The sequence below is a fragment of the Haemorhous mexicanus genome, chromosome 9 (genome assembly GCF_027477595.1).
Source record: "Haemorhous mexicanus isolate bHaeMex1 chromosome 9, bHaeMex1.pri, whole genome shotgun sequence".
NCBI classification, from domain to species: domain Eukaryota; kingdom Metazoa; phylum Chordata; class Aves; order Passeriformes; family Fringillidae; genus Haemorhous; species Haemorhous mexicanus.
The window spans coordinates 10,088,136-10,114,560 of NC_082349.1; the positions used below are offsets into that span (position 1 = coordinate 10,088,136).

At 60.8% G+C, this 26,425-nt stretch overlaps 2 protein-coding genes across 5 annotated transcripts in view; one reads left to right on the forward strand and one right to left on the reverse strand.

Moving 5' to 3' along the window:
- PTCH2 (patched 2) lies at positions 1 to 21,481 on the forward strand. Its single transcript, XM_059853945.1, is given in 26 exon segments — positions 1 to 70; positions 73 to 200; positions 202 to 300; positions 567 to 759; positions 10,484 to 10,673; positions 10,792 to 10,861; positions 11,104 to 11,195; positions 13,171 to 13,366; positions 13,457 to 13,578; positions 13,844 to 13,991; positions 14,221 to 14,352; positions 14,433 to 14,588; positions 14,712 to 14,804; positions 14,890 to 15,015; positions 15,095 to 15,213; positions 15,314 to 15,719; positions 15,802 to 16,114; positions 16,354 to 16,496; positions 16,585 to 16,765; positions 17,225 to 17,508; positions 17,995 to 18,132; positions 18,258 to 18,400; positions 18,670 to 18,769; positions 19,170 to 19,415; positions 19,566 to 19,970; positions 20,073 to 21,481. Coding segments are annotated over 25 exon segments (4,293 nt in total). The 3' UTR covers positions 20,073 to 21,481.
- BTBD19 (BTB domain containing 19) overlaps positions 21,374 to 26,425 on the reverse strand; it is a 10,989-nt gene continuing 5,937 nt past the window's right edge. For 2 of the 4 annotated variants that reach the window (XM_059853950.1, XM_059853952.1), the window contains exons 3-8: positions 26,069 to 26,122; positions 24,539 to 24,598; positions 23,177 to 23,245; positions 22,717 to 22,848; positions 22,398 to 22,523; positions 21,374 to 22,271 (exon numbers count right to left, since the gene is read on the reverse strand). In XM_059853950.1, coding sequence (XP_059709933.1) covers positions 22,137 to 22,271; positions 22,398 to 22,523; positions 22,717 to 22,848; positions 23,177 to 23,245; positions 24,539 to 24,598; positions 26,069 to 26,122 — 576 coding nt within the window. In that variant the 3' untranslated portion in view covers positions 21,374 to 22,136. Of the gene's footprint in view, positions 22,272 to 22,397; positions 22,524 to 22,716; positions 22,849 to 23,164; positions 23,246 to 24,538; positions 24,599 to 26,068; positions 26,123 to 26,425 lie in introns of all 4 variants that reach the window. The other 2 variants (XM_059853949.1, XM_059853951.1) reach the window with 1 other exon arrangement.

Genomic DNA, 26,425 nt, shown 5'->3' on the forward strand with positions numbered 1-26,425 from the left:
ATGGGCGCTGCCGCGGCGGCGGCGGCCAATGGGAGCGGCGGCGGCGGCGCGGCCCCGGCGCCCCCCGCCCCCGCCTCCCCTTTAGAGGCGCGGCGGGCGGCCGGCGGCGCACACACAGCCCTCCATCCGCACCGGCACCGGCACCGGCACGGCCCCGCCGCGCGCATGGGGGCCGCCGCCGCGCTCGGCCCCACATAACGGGGGGTGCCCAGCCCCGCCAGCCGCCCCGCCATGCCGGCCGAGCCCCCCCGCGCCGCGCCGCCGCCGCTGCGCGCCGCCCGCTGCAAGCCGCTGCCCGAGGTGAGTGAGGGGCGAGCATCGCCTGCTCTCGCGGGGGCTGCGGGCCGGGAAGGGGAGTTCGGAGAGCGCGGAGGAGCCCGGCGCGGGCCGGGCGGGTGCGGGGACCCCCGTGTCCCCCGGCTCGGGGAACCTCTGGCACTCGCGGTTCCGCTCCGAAGCCGAGTGCGGCGGCCGCGGGCATCCCGCCCCGCTGCGGGTCCACTTCCCCAGGCGGGGGCTCTCCCTTCTCCTCTCCCGGGCTGACCCGATCCTCGCCCCCTCCGCAGGGCAGCGCCGTGGGCCAGAGGACTCCGCTGTGGCTGCGGGCCCGCTTTCAGGCGCTGCTCTTCGCCCTGGGTTGCCGGATCCAGCGGCACTGCGGGAAGGTGCTCTTCGTGGGGCTGCTGGTGTTCGGGGCGCTGGCCGTGGGACTACGGGTGGCCTCCATCGAGACCGACATCGAGCATCTCTGGGTGGAAGGTAAGAGCGGCCCTGCGGGCTCGGCCGCCCGTGGGAACGGTCCCGGTCCCGGTCCCTGCTTTGTCCCCCACGCGCGGCGCGGAGTGCGGGGCCGGCCGGGAGGCAGGTGACAGCGCGGGAGCGGGGCGAGACGAGGAAGACGAGGATGCCGCCGCCGGGCGTCCCGTCACCGGGGCCGCGGAGGACGGGGCCGTGGGTGCCCACGAGCCGGGGACCCGTCTGCGCGGCCGCTCGGGCCGCGCCTTGCGCGGGTGCGTGGTGCTGGGTTGAAGAACGATCCCCACGCGTGTCCCCGCGCGAAGGTGCTGACACGTGCGACGGGGATGGTGCTGGACACCCCCTTCCTGGTGGGAAGAACCCCCGGGAGCAGCCGCAGCCCCGCACCGGGGCAGAACTGGCGCCGCGGAGCCGCCAGTCCCGGCACGGGACCCCGGCCTGGGGGGAACGGGAACGCGGGCAGGGTCAGGCGGGAGCAAATCCCCGTTTCCGAGTGGAAGCGGCTGATCCCCCTCCTTTGTTATTAATAACTCCAGCGTGGATTTTCTCTCCCCGATCCCTGCAGCCCTGCTTCACGGGTCTGGCATTTGCTTTTCCTGCGCCTCCCTTCGGCTTTGGGGGGCCCCCGGGGGGGGGGGCAGCACCCCGAATCACACCCCCGTCCGTGCCGCCGGGAGCGGCGGGGGGATCCCCCGGGCCGGGGGTCCCCGCGGGGTGCTGTGCAGGGGCAGATGTTGCTCAGCGGAGGGGTGTCAGCCATCTTTGTGCGGGAGCGCTGCCTCCTCCCCCACGCCCCGCTCCCTGTGTGGTCCTCAGCTACTCTTGGATTTGGTTCAACAATAGAAGCAACTTTGCTCTCCCACCCCCTTTTTTTTTTTTTTTTCTTTTTTTAATTTAAAAAAAAGAGCTCTGCGCTCCCTGGCTGCTTGCACACAGATGCACGCACGGACCCCTGCCCAGGAATGCCCGGCTCTCCCACCTGCTCCCCACTCCCCAGGGATGTTTGTCCCCCCTCCCCAGATCTCGTCTCCATCACCCCCTTCCACTGCAACACGTAGCAGAGAAATCCAGTGGTACCTCCCGGTCCAGCCCGCGCCTGAGCTGTGGCTGCTGAAGGAGGGACGTGCTCCCTCCGTGGTTCCCTCACTCTGGGTCGTGGCTCCGGCTCCATTGAATTTTTATTGTGCTTTTGGGGTAGCAAGGAGTCAGCGTTTTGTAGAACTGTGGCCAGGAAAGCGGCTGTGGTTGTTCCTGTTAAGGGGAATGGGACTTGCGGCACATCAGGGTGGAGAGCGGGATGGGGAAGGGGCCAAGCCTGGGGACGGCTGGAAGCGCCCAGAAACCCGGCTTTTCCTGTGCCCCACTGAGCTTCCCTGCTCGCACGGCCGCAGCCAGCAGCAACTGCGGCTGCTCTTGGGGGATTTCCCCCACACTGCGGTCTGGCTGTAATGTGGGTGCCGGGGGCCTCTCTCAGGAACCTTCGCTTTCTCATGGCTTCTCATCTTCTTCAGTGTCAGGAGTTGGATTTAATTTAATTTTTTTTTTTACTCCGTGGTGAAATCCCGCTGACGTGGGGAGTCCTGCCCCTTCCTGGGCAATGGGTGCACTGGGGTCTGCGCACAGCCTCCGCTCTGGATCTGTGGCGCCTTCCTGAGGACGGTGTGATGCCAAGGGTGCTACTCAGAGCCCCCCCTTGTCATTCCTGGGAGGGCTCTTCCCCCGGGAGTTTGCACTCGGGGCAGACCCCTCCGTGCCTTGCTCCTGGGTGGCACATCCCCAGCGTCCTCAGGCGTTGGCACAACCTGCGACCACCAAGGACGATGTGTCTGAGATGGCTTTAGTCCCATGGGGTGGCATGCGTGGGTCAGGATGTGGAAGGAAGGTTTGCGGTGACACTTTCAGTCTCGTCTGTCAGCTTTGGGGCTGCCTCCCTTCCCCATAACCATCTGTAGGTCCCTGCCTCACCACCAGCCTCAGCTTCTGCATTTTCTGGCGAGATCAAAGCATCCCCCACATATGACCAGCCCTGATCACTGCACCCCATCCTGCTGGTGTGGGTTTGGGCATTATCAGGGGACAGGAGGGCCCGGGATGCCCCTGGAGAGTGGAACACAATTGCCCAGACTCTGTGGTTGCATCCAGAGCACTCGAAGCTGCTTTGGGATTTTTCTCAGCCTCTACTTTCTCACATTCCCACGCGTGTGGCAGGGTTGGAGTGTGTGTCCTCTGCAGTGAGCCTGGTACCACTGTGGCAGGCTGAAGCAATGCAGTTCTTGCTCCTTGGCTGGCAAAGCTGGTATCCCATCAGCTTGATCCCAAGTGTCTGGAATCCCTAGGGTGCTGGGCACCTGAGCTCCTGCCTCCTCTGAGTCCGTGAGGAGATGTTTGTGGGACTGTGCTTCATCCCAGCCCAGAGGCAGTGCTGTAGGGTGTCTAACGGGCAGAGTATGTGTGCAGGGAATCCCAGGCCCATTATCCTAGCCCAGGGGGTCCCATTTCAGGGGCAGGGTGGTTTAAGGTTCCAGGAAGCCTCTGGTGACTGTACCGGACCACCTGCCTCTGCCTAGCCAGGCTGAGGGATGCAGGTGGTGATGCTCCAACCCACAAACCACCCCGCCCAGGTGAGGTCCCAGTGCTGCAGGAGCAGAGTGTGACCCTGTGCCAGGCAGTCCCCATGACAGGCTGAACTCTGCTGTCTGGGAGCTGGGATCCTGGTGAGCAGGTGAGAGAAGGGAGCTGCTTCCCATGGGAGCATGATGCTGATGTTCCATCCCCCTCCTCCCCAAACAGGGGAATAGGGTGGGCAGCCCTGCTTTGGCCCCATGACTGGGGTCAGCACTCGAGCCATGCTGATGGTATGTCCTCCTGAGCCTCGGCTGTGGCCCCGGCCACTAGTGGGAAAGCAGAGGGTCCCCTGTCCCAATTCTGCGAGTGTCCTTAGACCAGGGGGCTGGCTGAGGGGTTCTTGTGGTGTTCTGGGGTTATGCCTGACCTGTATCCCTTTTTGAGAGATGGAAGGAGGCTGTGTCACCCCATAAATTGGACTCGACTGTGGAAATGTTCAATTAGGCTCCTCCGAAGCAATTAGCCACTCGGAGGCTTTGCAATCCCGGCTAGCTGCGAGTGTTGAGTTACCTCTAGACACCTGGCAGCTGTTCCTGGCTCTCCCAGGGCGTCTTTAGGGCCAAGGGGCCGGGGAGGCGAGCTCTAGGCAGGCAGAGCCCTGGGTGGTGAATGGGTCTGCCTGATTTATAGCGCTGAGGGCTGGTTCAAAGGAAGGCCGGGTTAATTCCTAACCGGAACAGCCAAGCGCCCCGCACAGCCGTCGCGCTCTCAAAGAGCTGCTGAGTCTCCCTGGAGAAGACCCTGTCCCTTTCCTGGAGGGGTCATGGACACCCCAAATGTGCTGGTGGGATGAAATAGGACACATCTTATGGGGATGAGGGAATTTGCTCTCTTTTTGTCATGTTGGGGCACAAAGCTGAGACACCCCCAACCCTCTTGGCAGTGTCTTCTGTCCTTTCTTGACCTCTGCGGCAGTTCTTGGCACAGGGCATCAGTTCTTCGGCACCCAGGACAGGGCTGGGATGCAGCCTGGAGCTCCCCCCGCAGCAGGCCAGCACGGAGAGGAGGTGCTGGCTGACTCTGTTCACAGAGAGAGGGGCATAGGGAACGGGAAGGCCCCAACAGGAAGCCAAGGACGGGATTGAACACCCTCAGCACTGTCTGTGTGGCCTCTCTTCCCAGCCCCTGTCCCCACTGTGCTGGGTGGGTCCCGTGGAGGGTGTGGGGCAGCAGCAGTGAGGGCGAGAGGGATGCCACAGCCATTCCTGGGTGGGCACACAGAGAGGTGGGTGGTCTCCTGGCTGGGTGGGTGGGTCTGTGGGGTGGGATGTTTGTGCAGGGGCTGAGAAAGGAGCGGGTGAATCTGGGGGGCTGTTTGTGGCTGGTGCTGACAGGCTGGGGGGCTCTGATGGCAGTTTGTTCCCATGTCTGGGGCAGCAAGATGCCTGCTGTGATCTGCCCAGAGCTGGCTTCACTCTTGTGGGGTGGCTCCTGGACTGCCATGTCCCTGCTTTGTCCCCAGATGGGTGTCCTGGGGAAGAGGGTCCCCATTTCTCTTGGGGTGTGGTGACACAGGTATTGCTCTGCAGGAAGGAAAGGGACAGCCCAGGGTGCCTGGGGTCTGTCTTGCCTGGCCTGGTGGGATCTTTCCTTCAGCACCCTGCTGTCCTCTCTGTTTGCAGGGCCTGGGTATCTGTGGGGACCCGGTGCCCCCATCCTCTGGGCTTGGAGGAGTGGGGAGCAGCTGGGGTGTTGCTGCCATGAAGTGCTGAGGTCCCTGTTATCCCAAAAACCTGCCTGCCTGGCTCTCCCCTCTGCTCCACTCTGGCTCTGAAAGAACCTTTCTTCTTGAGAAGGGGGAGAGGGAAGGAGGCTCACCCGGTAGCCCCCCACCCACCAGAAGATGGGGTCCAGGCACCTTTATTTATTTTTCTTTGGGAGGTGAGCGCAAAACCTCTTGCTCTTCCTTTTCCCCTCCTTGACAGCTTGGTCAGCTTTTTTTGGGCTGGAAAATTTTGCTAATTAACCCAAAGAGACTGGAAGACTTTACAGATGGCTGTGGCTTATCTGCCCCTGTCCATTTTGCTTTCCTTTTCAACTTATATATTTTTTTATTTCCTAGAAAGTATTTTTTCTTTTTTTTATACATATGTTTTTTTAACTTGGACATATCTACGGACTTAGGGAACGGGATCTTTTTTTGTGTGTTTTAAATGTTATTTGGCGGCTGGGAGGGGGCAGCGCCAGGGCCCAAGAAGAGGGTTTTATTATCTGCCTCTCCCTCGGGCCTGGAAAAGTGGTCTGAGTTCAAAAAATTCATTTCTTGCCTGAATGAAGCCAGCAATGTGGAAAAATTTCACCATTCAGAGGGGGATGAATGTATGTTTCAACCACACATTAAGTGACATTAGCAAGCAGTGGAGTGCCTAATGTGGCCATTTTTCACAGCAGCCAACAGAGGGGGTGATTAGCATAATTAGTACAGGCAGCCCTATACATATGGAAATGGCAAATGCCTAAATGCCAACACCAGTGGAAATTTATGTCAATGCTGACAGGAGTCTTAGCGGTGAATAGTTCCCAACTGAATCCCCTCTCTCTTCCCCCCCTTTCCCCCCCCCACTCTTTTTCGGGGGTCGCGCTGTCCCCTCGGCGCTGGCCGGGGCGGTGCGAGCTCCCGGCTGCCCCCCTCGCTGTGCTGGGAACCGCCGCCCCCCGATTTGGGGTGATAAAGACATTAATTTAGCTTTGCCGTTAAACAAAAGAGTTCGGCCGGGGCCGGCGGCTGGGGAGCTGGCCCCAAACGGGCCCTTTCTGCCCCTCTCCGCCGCTGGCTTTTTGAAGGCATCCCCGTCTTCTGCCGCCCCTCTTGACTTAGTTGGGAGCCCCTTCCGTGGGGCTGGCTTTAGCTGGAGGTGCTGGGGCAGCGCCGAGCCCTCGTCCGTCCCTCGGTGCTGCTGGGGGCACCCATCTGCCACGCAGCTGCCCCCCTTCCCGGGAGCAGCCGCAGGGTGAATGGGGCCGGGAGGACGTGTTTTGACAGGATGGGGCCGCCGGGCTTTTGGCGAGGCTGGCGGTAGCGGCCGGGACAGGTAAAAATGGCTCTTTCAGTGTGCCCTGGGCGAGACTTCCTCCGGAGCAGCATGGGTCCTTTCACTGCCTCCCTAATCCAGCTAATCCGCCCCACAACACTTTGAAGGTGGCCTCCGGCTTGCACGCCGCTCAGCACGGGGAAGCTGCAGCCGAGGGATGCTTGGGGCGGTGCCTCGGGACCCCCTCCCACCGGGACGCGGGGTAGTGCTTGAGTTGCAGGATGGTTCTGGCATCCCTCCGAAACCCCGGGGGCTCTGAGCGCCCAGGGCAGGCATCTCTGCCGGCAGGATGTGCTCCGTCTGCGTTTGCCCCCGTGGGTGCCTCTTGAAGCAGGGGGATGCTGCAAAGGGGGTTCCCCATGGGGATGGCTTTTCCCAGGGGATCTCGGCCTGACCTTGCCCCACTCCCAGCTGTGCCTTTGTGGTGGTTCCCAACCCTAGGATTGGGATGTTGTGCTGTAGACAGGGAGCTGCTCATCGAGTCCCTTGCTAGTAGGCCCAGCTGGAGCTGGGCTCAGGGCTGCAGCATCCCCTGTGCACCAGCCGAATCTGCAGCTCAATATCATTTGCTGTCACATCCCGTAGCCCCATTACACCAAGTGGGACAGGGCCTGATTTTGGGGGCCAAGCGAGAATGTGTACCCAGGAGTGTTCCCTCCCTGTCATCCTGTGCCACCCAAGTCACTCAAGCAGTGACAACACTAGCAGTGCCTGGGTGCCATCTGTACTGTGATGGCAGTGCTGTTGACCGTGACCTCTGCCCAGCCTGATGGGACAGAGTGGTCTTTGCAGCATGTGTTTCCTGGGGAGACCCTGGTACCTCTCTGTGGTCCCCAGCACCTCCCACATCCCTCCCTCGCCTTCAGCCTTGCCAGGCAGGGAGGGCTCATTGTGGGGCTGGCAGCCTGCCCAGACCCACTGCCCTCCCCGTGCCACCCAGACACGCTGCCCTGGCACACTCAACCCTCAGCCTGCTGCCCCCCACCCCTGGGTGCTTGGAGACAGGGACAGGGCACCACGGGGTTTGTTCACCTCCTGCCCTGCCCTGGGAAAGCATGGTGGGAGGTCCACTTGCTGCCATAACCAGCGGGGTGGCTGCAAGGGGGCCAGCCCCGAGCTGGGGGGGCTTTGCAACTGCACTGTGGGCAGAGGACCTGGCATGGGCTCATCTGACCCCAAACCCTCTGAGATGAGTCCGGGAGGTTCTGGCTACCCCTGCAGAGATGTGGAATGAGCTGGGATCAGACCCTTCCCAGGACAACACAGGGGCTGAGGCACAGTCTTGGCTGGAGCAGCTGAGGGCACAAGTTGGCTCTACTATGTGAGGATGAACTGGTTGCAGGGCCGTGGGTCCTGACAGGAGGGTTTGGGCTGCAGTGGCAGGGGAATGGCTCAGGCAGGGTGGCCGGGAAGGGGGCAGGGAGGCTCCAGCCCTGCTCTATAATTTTGTGGCGGATGCTGTAATTACAGAGAGGGCTCCCCCGGCATGGCCCGTGGATGGGAGGCAGCCGCACACGCAGCCACCCTCACTGCCAGAGGGACCCTGTCCCATCCTTAGCATCCACTCTACCTGCTTGGGCACGGCAGGAGCCTGCTCTGCACCCCGGGTGTTTGGAGTGCAAGTGGCTGTAGGGTCCCAATCCACCCTCCAGCTGGAGCTGCTCTGAGCCTGCACCCACAACCCCCCCAGCGTGAAACTCCCAGCAGTGGTACCAAGGAGCAATGCCCAATCTCAGCGAGGATGCTCCTGCCTCGGGGGACTGTCCTGCCTCCAAGCCCTGCTGTTGGATTTTGGAGGGAGCTGGGGATCCAGGGCAGTGAAGCCAAACCCTGCCGGGGAGCAGAGCAGGCTGTTAGTAAGCAGGACCGGACGCCTGATTGGAACCAGAGAGCCCGTTGCATGAAAAAGCCAAGGGCTGCCTTTGTTAATTGGAATAAAAAAAAAAAACAACAAAAAACCAACACAACAACAACAACAAAAAGGAAGAATTTGCATACCGTTCCTCATTAACGTGCTCATTGTTGGTATGGGGGTGCCCCCCCAGCCCCCTCCCCCGCCGGGGGGCTGCGTGCGGCGTGGGGCGTCTCGCCCCGCTCCCGGGCTGGCCGGCCGGCGGGCGTGCGCCCGTTTGAAGTGTCCTTGGCAGCCCTGTGTGCACTGCCTTGTCTTTTCATGTTGCTCTTTGGTTAATTAGGGTGTTGGAATTTGAGGCTTCCTCACGGCCTTTGAAGCTTGCTGACGGCTCGCAGTGCCCTGTTCCAAATTAACACTAATTACAAGGGACGGCTTTTTATTTTCTCTCTCTTTTTTTTTTTTTTTTCCCCCTCCTCTTTAATTTTTCGGGGGGCTCGCCCCCACCCCATGCTTGCAGATGTGTGGCTCCTCCCGCAGCCGTGCTGGGCGGAGATGCCGGCCGGGCAGGGCGTAGCAGGATGCATCCCCCGGGAGCAGCAGCACTGTCGGGCACCCCCTCATCGCAGTGTCCCACCTCCTGCCCGGCTTCTGCGTGGGTGGCATGGCTGAGATCAGAGCAGCTTGGCGCACCTCCTGCCCGACCTCCCAGCCTGCTGGGAACGGGATGGGCGTCCCACTTCCCCCCACCCCCGACACCCACCCTCCCTGTGTCCTCGTCCCCTCGCCCTGGGTGCTGCTATCCCCTCTGACACACACATACAAAAGCCGCGGCCGTGTCCCCCCCCTCCCTGTCCCTGGCACAACCTCTATCCCAACTGGCATCTGATGGACACCAGCTGCTCCCTGGCCCAGCCAGGAACAATAAAGATGCTTTGCCCTCCCTGTTCCCAAAAAGCAGGGAAAAAAAAGACCAAAACACCAACCCATATAATAAGTCATTAAAAGGGAAGATTCTGCTCCTTATTTGCGGTCTCGCTCTGGCCTCCTCGGTGCTGGCGGAGGGCCAGGCCTGCCGGGGCCCCCGCCTCTTGCTGAGGGAGCATCCTGGTGCAGATGAATCGTGACCTCCCCTCGCTTTCCTGGGGCTGGGCAGGAGCTGGCCTCACCCCTGCCAGCGGCACTGCCTTGGGAAGCATCCCACGCTGGCATCCTGGGGTACCCCAGTGGGTGGCTCTGGGATGGGGGCTACACCCAAGATGTGCCATGGCAGCGTCCCACCCACCCCGAGCAGGGTGCTGGGAGCAGGGCAGCCAAGTGGTGCACTTGAGAGGGGTTTCAGGATCCACTTCCCACCCTCCTCTGGGTGGGAAGTGGATCCCCTTTGCTATGCCAAGAGGGATAAGAGCCCCCACTCGAAGGGGATGGGGACAGCTGTCCCTGGGCTGGTGCTCAGCCATGCGAGAGACCGTGCAGGGTTTGGTCCCAGCCCCAGCCACGCTGGCTGGGAGGGGATTCCTATTCCACGCTGAGGCAGCCGCAAATGGAGTCAGTGGCTTCAGCTGGAAACCTTGGCCCTGCTGTGCTCAGGGCTCTCCTGCTGCCAAAGGGGGACAGATCCCAGAGCCTTGGCAGGGAAGGGTGATGTCCCCAGCACCACTTCCCTCCCCTGTCCCCAAACTGCTGCTGGGGCAGCCTACAGCTGCAGGGACTTCGGGGAGTCTGCCTCTCTCTCTGCACTCCTTCCCTGCCTGCCTTGGGTGCTATGGAGGAGCTGGGCTGGGCTGGGGTGCCCCCAGTTTTGCTTCCTGTTTTGTGGGCTGGTTTTGGGCATCTGCAGCACCCACCACAGTGCATGGGTGGAAGTGGACAGGTTGGGTCCACTTCACCAACCATCTGTGAGTTTATTCTGGTGAAAGCAAAGCCAACAAGCTGCTTTGGGGCTGGGTACAATGTTGGTGGGAAGGGGGATGCCTGGTCCAGTGTGTCCTGAGGTGGTCCCTGTTTGGATCCCTTGGGTGTGAGCACCCAGAGGATGCAGCAATTGGGGAACCCCACACCAAAAGCCCCTGTGAGTGATCATGGCACGATCTGATGTTGTGCGGCCTTGATTCTGCCCATCCCATTCCCTGGGCATCCTGATGGGCAGGGCAAATTGGTGGGATAGGGGCTCTGCCTGCCCTGGCACTGACAGGGCACATCGTGATCCCCTCCACAGCGGGCAGCCGGGTGAGCCAGGAGCTGCGCTACACCAAGGAGAAGTTGGGCGAGGAGTCCGTCTACACCTCCCAGATGTTGATCCAGACCCCGAAGAAGGATGGGGATAACATCCTGACACAGGAGGCCCTGCAGCTCCACCTCGAGGCGGCCTTGGCCGCCAGCAAGGTTCAAGTCTCACTGTACGGAAAGTGAGTCCGGCTCCAGATGGGGGACGGGGACCCCTGCCGTGCTCTGCACATCCCTCTACCCCTTGCCATGTGCCCTGTGGGATATGCCCATTCTCAGCTCCTCCTCCTGCCTTTCCAGATCGTGGGATTTGAACAAGATCTGCTACAAGTCGGGTGTCCCCATCATTGAGAATGGCATGATTGAGAGGGTAAGTGCTGGTCATGGATGGCCCTCTAGAGCCCCCCGGGGGTGGCTGTTGACCCGTGGGGTCAGTCCATCAAAGAATGGCAGTGGATGGGCTGTGGTGGAGACAGGGCTTGTCAGCCCCAGGTGCTGTGAAGGCACTGCTGGCTGGATGTGGGAAGGCACAGGTTTGGGAAGTCCAGCAAGGTGGGGGGAGACTGGGGGGTCTGATCCATCCCTGCTGACCCCTCACATGTCCTCCTACAGATGATAGAGAAGCTGTTCCCCTGTGTGATCCTGACACCGCTGGACTGCTTCTGGGAAGGCTCCAAGCTGCAGGGAGGCTCAGCCTATCTCCCGTGAGTGTGTGTGGGGAACTGTCCTGGCCTGTGGGGGGCCTTGGGTGGGAGCAGGGGATGCTGCCGAGGGTCTGTGCTTGACCTCCCTTTGAAGCTTGGCTCTGCCTGCTCCAAGGTACTTCCATGCTGCAGCTTGTCCTGCTCAGCCCTGGGTTGGTCCCACCACCATTGCCATCCCACTGGGTCAACACCCTGGGGACAGGTCCCTGTCCTCCCCTGCCTGGCCTTGGTGGCACAGGTAGGGCTACACTGCCGCAGGGGGCCTGCCGCCCACAGGCAAGAACTGTCCATCCCATCTCATCCCATCCCATCCCATCCCTCCCACTGGCCAGGGATGGAGATGGGGGACAGTGGCCGTGCCACAGGCAGGTCCCTGAGGCTGCAGGTCCCCTGGCAGTGCTTTGTGGATGCCACGATTGTGAGGGGGCACCCACACTTCTGAGCTGTGCCCAGGGGCACAGAGGGCACAGAGTCCCTGGGGTGGGTTGTGAGTGAGTCCCAGCCAGCTCCTCACACCATGGTGGTGGGGCTGAGGACCCCGGGTTGGGCCGGGGAGCCTCCCCCACATTCCTTCTGTTTACGCGTGTGTTTGTCTGGGAGAGCTGGGGCGGCTTGTGCATTGTCAGCAAACGCAGCCCCGTGCTTTCTCATGCTAATGCTGCTCTGAAAGCTGCCCCTTGCCAAATAGATGAAATAGTGGCCTTATTCAGGCTGCTGCGGATGGGAGGAGGGGGAAGGGGCCGCAGCCTCCCCAGCCAGGACTAGGGAGCTGGTTTTGCCCCCCCAGGACCTCAGGTTCTCCCCATCCCAGGCTGGGGAACTGCTGAGAGCAGGAGGAAGTGGGGCTGGGGTGGCTGTGCCAGATGGGATGCTGGTGGCATTGCCTGCTGGCTTGGGCAGCGTTCTGGGACTGAGGTCGTGGCAGGCAGGGTGGCACTGGAGCAGCCATGGGACTCATCTCTCCTAGCAGCCGAGGGAGCGGGTGCCTGGGCGGGCACCCTGGCTGAGTGCGGCCGGCCCATGGGGACTCGTCCCCCTTTTTAACGCCAAGGGGTGAGCGGGGTGGGAGCTGGGAGAACAAAGAGCAGCAATCTATGGAAAGACAAAAGGATTTGCCCTGGCTCAGTGAAGCAAGCGAAAGCAGATAAAAGGGGCTCTCTTTGGAAGCAGCAGCAGCTCCAGTTGGTATGTGGGAATCTCGAGCGGCCGGCTCTGGCCCAGCCAGCCTTCATGAATTATTAGGCTGTGTTTCTCCCCAGAGCCCACACTTGCTCGGGGCTTTTTCTTCCCCTCTTTGGAGTGCTGGGCTGGGTTATTGGCTTTTTTGTGTGTCCTTTCTGTCTTAAAAAAGAAGCTGAGTGAGGCTGGAAGCTGGCCCCCAGCTCCCCAGGCTGGGGTGGAGGGAGCAGAGCATCTGCAGGCAATGGGAAAAACCCTTTTCCTGGGTACCCAAGTCCCCTGCAGTCCTGCTGGACCTCCAAGAACTCACTCCACGCCCAGCTCCCAGTATTGTGCTGAGCCCCCAGGACCTCTGCTGAGCCCCAAACTCTCCATCTTGGGGAAAAATGGCAGGAAGGGTGTAAGGGATGCCGGGAGCTATTGCCTGCCTGCTCCCCTCTATCAAGATGTTAGCCCACGGGCAGTAATCGGCCTGACTGCTCACACAAAGCGGGGCCAGGCAGCAGGGCCGGCTCCCCCCGCTTTGTCCCGGACTAACAGGATCAGGCACGCTACTTGACTCGGGGCACGGCCCGCTGTGGAGCACAGGGCACGGGGGATTCCGCGGGCGGCCCCAGGAGGGGGTAAGGGATGTACTGGGGGCTGAGCTCGTCTGCATCCCCACATCCTGCCTGTGAGGGCATCCGCAGCACCCCTGGCATGGGCTGGCAATGGTGGTGATTGGGGGATGCCAAAACCCACCCACTGCCGGTGGGTTTTGGCATCCCCCATGACCCCAGTGCTGCTCTCTGCCCAGGGGCCGCCCGGACATCCAGTGGAGCAACCTGGACCCTCTGCAGCTGATGGAGGAGCTGGGGCAGTTCACATCCCTGGAAGGCTTCAAAGAGCTGCTAGACAAGGCAGAGGTGGGACAGGCTTACATGGAGCGGCCCTGCCTGGACCCCCGGGACCCCCAATGTCCCTCCAGTGCCCCCAACAAGCAGAGCCAGCAGGTGGGTCACTGTCCATGAGGACCAGGATTGGGTGTGGGAGGATGCTCTCCTGCCTGCCCCACAATCCTGACACCTCCCCTCCACCCACAGAGCCCCGACATCCCAGCCGAACTCTCGGGGGGCTGCCACGGCTTCTCCAGGAAGTTCATGCGCTGGCAGCAGGAGCTGATTTTAGGCGGCACGACCAAAGACTCCCAGGGCAAGCTACTACGGTAAGAGCTGCTGTGGTGTGGGCATCCCCAGGCACAGGGCAGGTCACCTGCCCTGGCTGCAGGAGGAGCTGTGGGGCTGTCTCAGGGGCTGCTGAGTGTGTGGTGCCAGTAAGCAAGGCAGCATTTTGGAGCGAGGAGGCAGGATGCCTGGATCCTCTCCTGGCTGTCTGTGGTGGGGATGGGTGACATGGGGTGGGGGATGGACCCATTCCTGCATTCTGGGGCACTGCAGCCGGTCCCAGCGAGGTGCGTGCCTGTCCCCCAGTGCTGAGGCCCTGCAGACCATGTTCCTCCTCATGAGCCCCCGGCAGCTCTATGAGCACTTCAAGGATGACTACGAGATCCATGATATCAGCTGGAGCGAGGAGAAGGCAGGAGCCATCCTGGAGGCCTGGCAGAGGAAGTTCGTGGAGGTGAGCACCGGGAACAGCCCCCACATGGGGCTGGGCAGGGGTGAGCCTGTACATGGCATCCCTCTGTGCTCAGGTTTTCATGTGGCCACAGTTCTGGCACTACTGTCTTTTAGTCCAGTGCATCCCTAGGGACTGTCAGTGGTGATGCTGGCACACTGAATGGCTCTGGGGTGGGTGTACTGTAGAGCAGGGGGCTCCTGACTCCTCTAATGGGATGCACCTCTGGCAGCTGGCACAGGACTCCATCCCTCCCAACGCCACACAGAGTGTCCATGCTTTCTCCACCACCACGCTTAACGACATCATGAAGTCCTTCTCTGACGTCAGCGTGATCCGGGTGGCTGGGGGCTACCTCCTCATGGTACGTGTGCCCCTTCTCTATGTCCTCTGCCACCCCTCCATCTCCCCCCAGGCCCCTGCTAACCCACTGTGCTCTTGCAGCTGGCCTACGCCTGTGTCACCATGCTGCGGTGGGACTGCTCCAAGTCCCAAGGGGCTGTGGGCCTGGCTGGGGTCCTGCTTGTGGCTCTCTCCGTTGCCTCTGGCCTGGGGCTTTGCTCACTGCTGGGCATCTCCTTTAATGCAGCCACCACCCAGGTATGTGCTAGAGGAAGAGTTGGGTACTGTGATATGGGTGGGACCCTGAGGGCTCAGGGGCGGCTGAGTCCCCTCTCAGTTGGTGGCCATGTCCCTCTGCTCACGGCGACTGCTCTGCGGCAGGTCCTGCCTTTCCTGGCCCTCGGCATTGGGGTGGATGACATGTTCCTCTTGGCTCATGCCTTCACCGAGACGAGCCAGCACATCCCCTTCAAGGTGAGCACTGAACACTGCCCAGGGGTTTCTCGGCCTCCTCCTGCCTCCCCATGGTCCCTCTCATCACCCCTTCCCTGTCCTGCAGGAGCGGACGGGTGAGTGTCTGAAGCGCACGGGGACCAGTGTGGCTCTCACCTCTGTCAGCAACATGATCGCCTTCTTCATGGCAGCCCTGGTGCCCATCCCTGCCCTGCGTGCCTTCTCCCTCCAGGTAGGGCCACAGTCCCTTTACAGGGGATGGGAAGGGATGGCCAGACCCCGCTTTGACATGTGTCCCCCAATACCCGCAGGCTGCAGTGGTTGTTGTGTTCAACTTCGCCATGGTGCTCTTTGTTTTCCCTGCTATCCTGAGCCTGGACCTGCACCGCCGGGAGAAACGCCGGCTCGACATCCTCTGCTGCTTCTACAGGTACTGACAGTGGGCTGCCTGGGCTGGGTCTGACCCCACAGCTCCCTAGATGGGGTGACTAGGTATCTCATCCTCTCTCTCCTCCACTCTCTCCATGCAGTCCTTGCTCCTCAAGGGTCATCCAGATCCAGCCCCAAGAGCTTGCTGACGCCAACGACAACCATGCCTGCCACCCATCTCCTTATGGGCACCCCGGCATGGCCACCAGCACCCAGATCACCACCACTGTGCAAGCCTTCACCCGGTGTGACCCCTCAGGCCACCACATTGTCACCGTCCTGCCGCCCACCTCCCAGGTGTGCACCTCACCTGCCATCCTCCTGCCCCACAGTGATCCCTTGGGCTCTCAGGTCTTCGCCCCATCCAGCTCCACCCGGGATCTGCTGTCCCAGCTGGATGAGGCCAAGGGTGGCCGAGAGTGTGTCCCCCTGCCCTTCTGCCGCTGGAGCCTTGCTGATTTCGCCCGGGAGAAGTACGCCCCTCTCCTTCTGCGCACCCGGACCAAGGTGAGGGGGACAGCCCTGGTGGTGCCACTCAAGGTGGATGGGTGGCACAGGACTCTTCCTAACCCCCTCGCTGTCCCCACAGGTGGTGGTGGTGGTGCTGTTCCTGGCACTGCTAGGGCTGAGCCTCTATGGCACCACCATGGTACATGATGGCCTATACCTGACGGACATTGTGCCACGGGACACCAAGGCACACGCCTTCATCTCGGCCCAGTTCAAGTACTTCTCCTTCTACAACATGTTCATTGTCACTAAAGGTGGCTTCCACTACCCGGGTGCCCAGGCTGCCCTGCTGAGCCTGCACCAGGCCTTCAGCACCGTCAAGTACGTGGTGCGGGAGGGCAACCACGACCTGCCTAAAATGTGGCTCCATTACTTCCAGGACTGGCTGAGAGGTGAGGGACCTGCCTCTTCTCCATGACCTCCCTGCCTGACAGTCCTCTCCTCAGCCTGCATGCTCCCCAGTGACCTGGGAATGCCTTCCCTTGTGTGCAGCACCCTGGGGAGCACTGGAAGCTGAGCCTTGGGGCTTCTGTGTGCCCATCCCTCTGGCACCTCACTCCCTGGGTCATACGGGGTGGTGTGCAGGGTGGTGTGTCCCCAGGGATGCTTATCCCCCATTCTGCATCCCCAGGGCTCCAGGCCACCTTTGACAGGGACTGGCAGGCTGGGCGCATCACCCATGACAGCTACCGCAATGGCTCCGAGGATGGGGCACTGGCATACAAGCTCCTCATCCAGACTGGCAACAAGAAGGAGCCCTTCAACTTCAACCAGGTGAGTGGTGACAGGGCTGGGCTGACTGGGCTGGGGATGTCTGTGCCCCAGCTGCCCAGCTCATGCCCAGTCCTGGTCTCTCCTGAAGCTGACCACGCGGCGACTGGTGGATGAGAATGGCATCATCCCCCCCGACACCTTCTACATCTGCCTGACGGTGTGGGCCAGCAACGACCCCCTGGGCTTTGCCGCCTCCCAGGCCAACTTCTACCCCCCACCCCCCGAGTGGATTCATGACAAGTACGACACCACGGGCGAGAACCTGCGAAGTGAGTGAGCATGGTGGGCTCCTCAAGGTCCCCTCTGCCCCCAGCATCCTCCTGCAGAGTACCCCACTCCCCACACATTTTTGCCCTGAAGAGAAGCCCCTCACACCCCTCACCCCATCTGGTAAACTGCCTTGCTTCCCAATGCTTAACCCTCGTCCTCCTGCATCCCACACCCTGAGCATCCCACTGTACATCCCCTATGCCTTAAGCAACACACGCCTGCTCCAGCCTATGAGCGTCTCACTGCAGAGAGTAACCCACTAATGCACAAAAATCCTACAGGCAGAGAAATGCCATGCCCTCCTCCTTGATCCCAGTCTGTTCCCTACACACTCCCCAGACCTGTGATAGCCAGCCAGGCATCAGGCTGCCCTCAGGCTGGTGTGACTGTGGTGCTCTCCTGCTGCCTGTCCACCCGTACTGCCCATACCCTCATACTGCCTGCGATCTCCTCACCAGTCCCAGCAGCCCAGCCGCTGGAGTTCGCCCAGTTCCCCTTCTACCTGAGCGGGCTGCGTCGCACGTCCGACTTTGTGGAGGCGATTGAGAGCGTACGGGCCATCTGCCAGGAGGCCGCCCAGCGCCACGGCGTGCTGAGCTACCCCAGCGGCTACCCCTTCCTTTTCTGGGAGCAGTACATTGGCCTGCGGCACTGGTTCCTGCTGGCCATCAGCATCCTGCTGGCCTGCACCTTTCTCGTCTGCGCCTTGCTGCTGCTCAACCCCTGGACCGCCGGCATCATCGTGAGTACGCACCTGATGCACGGGGATGGCCCTGATGGGTGGGGTCAGGGACATCCAGCCTTTCTCCCGTCCTGCTGAGTGGCCCTGGGTACCTGCTTCATGGGAATTGGGTGATGGACTGGCCAGGGGCACTCTGGGGGGAAGGGATGTCCATATGAGGGTGGCAGTGGGTGGGGGACTCCTGTATGGAGGGATCAGTTATATCATTGATGAGGAGAACAGAGGCCCTGGATACATCCATGCAGAAGAGTGTTGGGAACACCCATATGGAGGTGGCAGTTGTTGGGGAGCCACATGGAGGGATCAGGGAACCTGTTATGATGCGAATGTGTGTAGTGGGCAGGGATTTGATGATTTCCATGCAGAGCAGTGTGAGGGCTACCCCCAGAGTGAGGTGAGGCTGCCCTATATGGAATAGGATCAGGCTTGCCAGGGAGGGGGGACAGCCAATCAAAGCCATCTCTCATTGACCCCACCATCCTCCAGGTCTCCATTCTGGCCATGATTGCTGTGGAATTGTTTGGCATCATGGGGCTGATGGGCATCAAGCTGAGCGCCATCCCTGTAGTCATCCTCATTGCCTCCGTGGGCATCGGTGTGGAGTTTACTGTCCACGTGGCTCTGGTGAGTACAGACTAATTCCAGTTCCCACTCCCCGGCACCCTCACCCGCTTGGCCATGTGCTAATGGGTGGTCCGTCATGGGTGGCACATGGGGACAGCCCCGCATGACATTTCCATCCCTCTCAGGGCTTCCTGACAGCTGCGGGGAGCAGGAACGTGCGCTCAGCTGCAGCACTGGAGCACACTTTTGCGCCGGTGATGGATGGTGCTGTCTCCACCCTCCTGGGTGTCCTCATGCTGGCTGGCTCTGAGTTTGATTTCATCATGAGGTGAGCACTGAAGAAGGGTAAATCAGCCACATGCTGGCCTACAAAAACTTTGGCAGTGGGGGCTGGTCGGTGTGGCGTACCCCCCTGTCTGGCAGTGGGAATGTGGGGTAGCTGGTGAGCACATCTTGCTGGGAACTGCCATTCCATCTTGCCTGGAGGCTGGGGAGACACGGCAGGGCCAGGGGGTGTGGAATGGGAAGCCATGTTTGCGATGGGATAGGTTCATGATGGCTGCGCCTGCTTACCCCATGTGCCTATGGCCCCCTCAGGTATTTCTTTGCGGTGCTGACCATCCTGACGCTGCTGGGGCTGCTCAACGGGCTGGTGCTTCTGCCCGTGCTGCTCTCTGTCATCGGGCCACCCCCTGAGGTACAAGACCCCTTCATCCCACCTCTCCTTCATCCTCCCCAACCCCATACCCATGTCTCTCCATCTCCCATTGCCCCTCTCCCTGCCCACCTTTCAACCCTTATCCATCTTTGCCTTGTCCACTCCTAACCTCATCTCAAAACCACCTCAACCCATCCCTTGCCCTGTACCATCCTTCTTCTACCTCATCCTGACCCGTATTCTACTTGCCCCATACATACCTACCTGGCCTTTTTCCTGCTACACTCCACACGCAACTTCCCTCATCCCTCCCTACTCATTTGATCCCATCCCTGCTTCACCTGGCATCACCCACATCCCTATCCTCACATCAACCCTTACTCCCTACTTCTTCATACTCCTCTGTCCCTGGCTCGTCTGACCTATCTTCTCTCCCCAGGCATCCCTGGTGGATAATGGCCCCTGCCTACCCCCACCAGAGTCAATACCCCCATGTCTGGCCCCTGGGGGACTGTATGTCCGGCGTGCTCCAGCCTGGCCCGCCACCTTCCCTGAGCCCTCTGACACAGAGCACTACACAGAGAGCGTGGGGCCAGGCAGCCCACGGGGACCCTTCGTTGTGCCCCCTGCCCCAGCACACATCCTACTGGAGGCTGGCAAGGACCCCAGCTTCCCCCGCATCACTGTGAGTGTCTCTACCCATTGTGGCATTGCCAACTCCCCTGCATCCCCAGGGAGAGGGTTGTGGAAAGAGCTGGGGGATGGGGGCTGGTGGTGTTGCCAGAGGGATGCTCAATATGATTTGGGATCCTCATGCTTTGTTCTCCCCCTCTAGGTGCTGAAGCCCTACAAGGACAGCCTGGAGGTTCAGGGGAAGAAAGAGGCTTCTGGCCCTCAGCCTGCAGCCCCCCTGCCCTTCAGGGAGCCATGTACCATGCTGCCCCGAGATCCCCCGCAGCCCTGCCCACCGGGCACCCGGCCAGCCCCCCCCGCCGCCCTGCCCACCTACAGCACCCACCTGCAGGGTCCTGCCGGCAGCTACACCACCGTCACGGCCACCGCATCAGTGACAGTGGCCCTGCACCCCACACTGCCTGGCTCCTACCCCACCTTCAGCCCTGAGGGCTTCACCAGCAGTGAGCGGGACTGCCTGGACGAGCCCAGCACCAGCAGCACCGCTGTGCCCGACACCTTTGAGATGCAGAACATGGGACAGCACGGGGCGGGTGCCTGGCGCTAGGTGAGTTTGGGGATGCCCTACCCAGGGCTGGTGCATGGCAGTGTGGGGGTGTGCGGTAGGTGTGGAGGGACCCAAGTGACCCCCAAATCTCTCTCCCTGCAGATTGCTGGTTCCTGGGCAGAGCATCTCCCCAGCACCCAGTGGGCACAGGAGGGTGCAGAGCGGGGTCACCCGTGTTGTGCTGCTAATCGCCGGAGCGGTCTTGGCCAAGGAGGACCGGCCCCCCTGCACTCTGCACTGGGGCTTGGTAGGGCAGGCTGGCACTTCTATGCAAGCTGTGTGCAGGCCATGCCATGCCCGCATGTCCCTCACCCGAGGCTGCACCGTTGGTGCCGTGTCCCATCACCCAGGGCTTGGGGTTATCCTGCCCTGGACTTTTTGCCCCCCAGAAATGGAAGCACTAACCCCCCCCCTCTGTTTCTGGAGCTGCTGGCAAGGTGGACTTGGTGCCATGCCAGCTCCCCCTCTGTGGGGTCACTGCCTGCTCCCCATCACCTCCTCCTGGGACCACCCATCCCAGGCCATGAGCTGGGGTACCCCAACAGGGTGCCCTGATGCCCCCTGTTCTGATAAGGGGGCAGCCCCAGAGCCAGCTATGCCCTGGCATGCCATGGGCAAGGCCTAGGGTGGGCACCCCCACCTTTATTTATTGCAAAGGGAAACTATCTATAGAGAGATATATATTTTTAAGCTTATTTTAAAAGATTTATTTCTCAGCCTACAGCCTCACCTGGCTGCCCAGGGTGCAGGCAGGGAGCGGGCAGAGCCTTTGCCCAGTGCAAGGCTGCCCACTGGAGGCAGCAGGAGCCTGGGGGCACAGACCTGGTTCATGCCCCAACTCCACTGGCAGCTCACCCCTTCCAACATGCTAGTTTGTGCCTCACTTTCCCCAGTGGCAAGGATGGAAAGGCTGGAGATCATGGATGTGCCACAGTGGAGAAAGGGAGCCTGTGGCTCCCCAGCACACAGGCAGGGTTTTGGAAGGGGGAGATCCTTGGAGTGGTCCTTGCTGTGCCAAGCCCCTGAGCTGTCCCACGATCACAGCACCCTGTGTCACACTTGTGCTCTGTCCAGGGGATGGCACAGGCTTGAGCACGCACAGGACGCTGCACGCTGACATGGGCTCCCATGGTGCCACCAGGCACATCTTGCTGGGAAACAGTATTTCTTACCATGTCCCCGTGCAACGGGGCTGTCCCTGCAGCCAGCCCCTGTCCCCGTCCCTGTCCCCATCCCAGGCACCATCCGCACCGTAACCCAGCACTTTAACTCCAGCGGTGTTTGCTGTGCCTGTGGCCCCAGGCCCCCCGACACTGCCCCTGAGCAGGGGTGGCCTTGGGGACCCTGTCCCCGTGCCAGGCGTGGGCACGGTGGGCAGCCCCCCCCAAAACACGCCGTCTAAGTTATTTATATCAAAGAGAGCAAAGGTTTATTTTTGTAGTTTGTACAGGCGGTAGTGGGGACTGAAGGTTTATTTTTAAAGAGTAAATATATATATTATATATAAATTACCTGCTGTGTCCGGCCCTTTCTCCTGGGGAACACAGCTGGAAGGGGGTATGTGTGCTTGAGACAGACCCAGCTGTGTGCACACACTCAATGGGGGGTGCAAGGAGGGCTGCACACTGTGTGTGGCACATGGTGGAGCTGGCAGCCTGTCCTCTGTGTGTGTGGCCTGCTGGTAGGGCTTGGCAGGGGTTGGGAGCCTGTCGGTGCAGCACTGTGTGCAAAGATGCCCATGTGTCCCCTCCCACCTGCACCCCCTCCAAGCCCCAGGGTCCCCGTGTCCCTGCCCGGGCACTTGCTGGTGCTTTTTCCCACTGCAGCACGGCCCCGCTGCCGGGGGAGGGCAGCACGGCCCCGGGGAAGAGGGAGCTCATCTTGGGTCCCCATCCCGCAGGGATCTCTGCAGCCCCACCACCCTTGGGTCACTACCTGGGCAGCCTGCAGTGTCCTTGCACCCATCGCATAGCCCAGCTCTACCCTACCCCCAGCCCATGCACCACTTTTGGAGTGACCCAGGCATCCTGCCCTGGCCCTGGCGCTGTGACATGTGACAAAACACCTTATCGATGCTCTTGTCCACGGCAGCATCAGTGCCCAGCCCCACTGCCTGCCTTGCTACAGAGTCCCTAGCTGGGCTGGACAAAACTCGTTGCCCAGCCCCTACTTGGCATGTGGCTCAAGGTGACGGTGATGGTCACGGGGCCGTGTGCCCCGGCGGGGACGGCAGAGGCGGGAGGGCACCCCACTGCCCCTCCTCAGTGCATGGGCACGCCAGGCTGCCGCGATGTTCTCCACCTGTGGGGATGGGGAGACGGATGGGGGCATCAGCACTGCCCCAGTGTGCTCCTCCTCAGCCCATCCCACAGCACCTTCCAGCCCTGGAGGTCAGTCAGGGGACACTAAGAACAGGCAGCAGCTCACCGGGATGAGGAGATCCTGCTGGTTGTAGCTCTCCAGTGTCACCAGTTCACTGGGTGCCAGCAAGGGCAGACGCAGCTCCCTCACTGGCAAGGCAGCCACCTCTGGCACCGGACGCTCCAGGACAGCCTGTCAGACATCAGGATGTGAGGGATGAGGCTGGTGATGTCCTGGGCACCAGGGGAGGCAGAGGCCTCGGGGCAGTGACACAGCTTCTGTGTGCATCACAGAGCCCTGGGCTCAGGGATAGGGTGCCTACATTCCCAGCCTGGGCTGGTGGGAGCGAGGCACCCCTGGGTGGTCCTTGCTGCATGACACTCACCGAGCTGACGTGTGCCCACTCCCGCACAGCCTGCACCAGGTCCAGCTCATCCACATCCAGGCGGTCACTGCGCAGCACCCGCGCCAGCACCACGTCGGAGAGCTCACGGAAGCCCTGGGTCCGCACCACTGCCTGCCAGCACACCACAACACCAGGGTGCTGGAACCAGGACCTCACACAACCACCCCCATCCATCAGACACATCCTGGTGCCATCCCTGCCTGGCACTCCAGCATCCCCCAACTGAAACTCCAGTCCTCTGGCACTCCAGTACCCCCCAGTCTGCCTCTGCCAGTCACCCAGCATCTTCTCTCCAAACACCATTTGCTCCTCTCCCAGCCTCCAGGCATCCTGTCCTTAGGAGCCCTGCTCCCTTGCCTCATGCAGTGTTCTCCATGCCATGTGCCCCCCATACCCTGGCGTACCCCACACCATGCTCCACCATCACCTGCCACCGTACCGCAGTGCAGCCCTCGATGAAGGCCAGGCAGTGCTGCTGGAGGTCCACCTGCCCATAGGTCACTGCAGCCTGAGAGACAAGACAAACACCTGCAAGGGGGTCCAGGGCAGGAGGGACTCCCTGCCAAAGCCCTACAGAAACATGGGCACTGTCAGGGACACAGGTGAGGCACACATCCCTCTGGGTTGGGTACCACGGCGAGAGTGTGGGGAGGAAGGGGCACCAAGGCCCCCTCCTTTTCTGGCCTGCCCAACAGCAAGTGTTTTGGTGGCTCTAATGCCCACAATGGTCACCCAGCCCCACCCTAAGAAGGATGTGTGATTTTTCACCTCTGCTCAGGCATCTCACTGAGCCCACAGTGGGTGAGAAGCCCTGGTGCTCTTCTCACAAGGTAACACCACAGGCACATGAAACCACCAGTCCCCAGTGCTCCTTGTTGTGTGGGCACAGGATCAGCTCAAAGCCCCCCACAAGCACCTCATACTCCTGGTGCCAGCCTCAGCCTGACGAACAGCTGCTATCCCCCACTGCAGCAGGAATTTGGGGTTGTTCTCATTTTTTCTCAGCCCTACTGAGCAATGCTAGTCCCAGGGCTGGCACTGCCCCTCAGGTTACCAGGAGGGCACGACCCCATCCCCCCACAGCAGCCCCTGTGTGTGGGGTACTCAGGACCAGCACAGGCAGGGTGAACATCACATCCCCATCACATCCACCACAGCAGGGGACCAGTGATGACGTAAGTGGGGAGGGCAGACAAGCTGTTTTCTTCAGGTTTGTTTTGTTCTGGGCTTTTGGGGTTTCTTGTTTTGTTTCCTCTGGGCCAATTTTAGCTCAGTTTATGTCACAGTGGTCTGGCATCACATCTGGCTGGGGCTCTGTGTTCTGGGGCAGGCACCTCACCCCAAGATTGTTTTAGCTTGTGGGAGATTAAACAAATACCCCTTCTCTGGGGAGCAGCCTTGGTCCCACCAAGTAGCATGGCCAGGGCCATTTGGACCTTTGCAAGGGTATTTTTCGGTGCTTCAACTCTCAGCAGGGGTTTTGGGACTGGCTCCCCAAAACCCAGTGCCTCCCAGTTTCATGCAGATGATGACAAAGCCCTGGCACTGTGGAGTTCTGGCCAGTCCTGCTCAGGCTGACAGAGAAGACACTTCTCTGCCAGGATCTGGTGGCCCCACTGTCCCTTGCAGCCCTGGTATGATCCCAGTGGTCTGGGAGTCAGTAGGACAGCTGCTGGGCCAGGGGTGAGTGGGAAATCCTACCCCATTGTCCAGAAGAGAACAGAAGGGTCAAGTCTGTTCCTGCCCCAAGACTGTACAGGTTATTTTTAAACCTTTGTGACCCCACTGGTGTCACTCTTACCTGTAGAGCCTCGCAGACCTGCTCCACACTCAGCGTGTCCTTGATGAACTTGACACAGAGCTGTAAGGCAGACAGGGAGAGGGTGGGCAGAGTGGGGGACACAACCCTGCCATCCCCCCACACAACTCTCAGCATCCCCTGAGCCCCCAGCACATGGACCATGGGGCAGAGGCACCTCAGCCCACCAGGACTTCATAAGCAATGGTCTGTGGGATGAGGTCTTGCAGTGTGGATGTGGGCAGCCAGCTTGGCCACTGATGGAGCCAGGGACCAAGATTGATGTGACCAAACCCAGCTGATCTGATAGCCCCAGGTGGGTCCCTTAATCCTGTCTACAGATGCCATCCATGTTCTGCCACAGGGCACAATCCTGGTGCTAGCTGCAGTGCACTGGGTGACCTCAGGTTTGCCCCAGCCCTGCCTGCCAGCTGTGCTCTGGCTGTGACTGCTGGGGGAACAGCATCTCCAGCTGCATCCCCTACATGGATGATGCAGGTGGGATGTAGCCAGACCAGCATATTTATCATAAGTGGGACCTCTCTCCTGCTTATCTCAGCTGCCTATCAGAGTCCCTGGGAAACCCAAGGGGATGCGACATGCAGGGAGGAGCTGTCAGCTGGGGCAGAAGGGCCCTGAGTCACTGGCAGGAGGGATATGAAGTCACCTTGCAGCTGGGCACACTGACATGGTTTCACCAGCTGTCCTTGGTCAGCCCCTTTCCCTTCCACCCTTCCTCTATGCAGGTCATCCCCCTCAGGATGCATTTGCTGGGTGGTGGGATGTGACTCATGATAGGAGCACCAGGTCCCCCTTTTCTGCTACACCCTTCCCTGCCCAGACAGCTGTTTGACAGCTCTCTGCCACATCTGGGCTTTGGCTGATCTTGTTCCCACAGGTCCCATCCCACCACTCTGGCAGACAGGAGCCCACGATTCCTAAGCTCCTGAGGTACTTTCCCAGTGTGATGGAGGGAAGTCTGGGTGTGAGATGTCAGGTCACATGTTCAGCCAGGCTGTAATTCAGGAATCAGGCTGATGACGTGGCCTGGCTGCCCTCCTCAACACCAAGCTTCTTCAGCTCCCCGGCCCTTCCTCGTTCAGCTCCCACCCTTCCTTCTGCCTTCTGTCCCTGCTGCCTTCCCAAAACCTTCCCACCCGAAGCAGCATAGCTTTGGCAGCACCACAGCTGAGGTGCTGACTGCTCCCAGGGACTGGGGCTCTCTCTAACTGCATCATCCTGTCAGATGACCAGACAGCACATGTGGGTGAAGGCACAGGGGCTTTCCTCTTGACCTTAGCTATGCAGGAGATGTGAAACTCCATGTCCTCCCCCATGATTTCTCGGGATTCCCCTGTGGGATTCCCGGCCGCTTGCACCCCCTCAAGGGGGATCCCACTGGAGAGACTTTCCAGGACGGAGAAGCAGGGCCAGAGGCACCTCCAGCAAGGAGCCATGCAGGGACCATCTTGGGGTGCTGCCCAGCCTGGGAACACTCAGGGACCACTGCCCACAGCCCAAATAGCACCGTACCTTGCACAGGTCCTGCAAGCCGTACTCCACCGACGAGGTCAGCACCTCCAGTGCCTGCAGGCAAGAGGGACCTTTTGATCATCAGCATGTGGGCTATGGACTGGCACAGCAGCCCAGGGTAAAGAGCAAGTGTGCTCCAGTTTCTGCGGGAGCTCCTGAGTGGGGCATGGGAGATAAGGCTGCTGCATGGAGAAAAATTTAGGACTTCTGCTGTGGTGTCCCCATTCTCACCATGCAGGGTATGCATAGCCAGAGGTCCCAAGACTGGGATAAGGTGCTCTGGACACCCCACTGTGCGGGGTTGAGACCCCATACATTCATTACCCTGTTAGCCAGCCAGAGAGCATTACATAGACC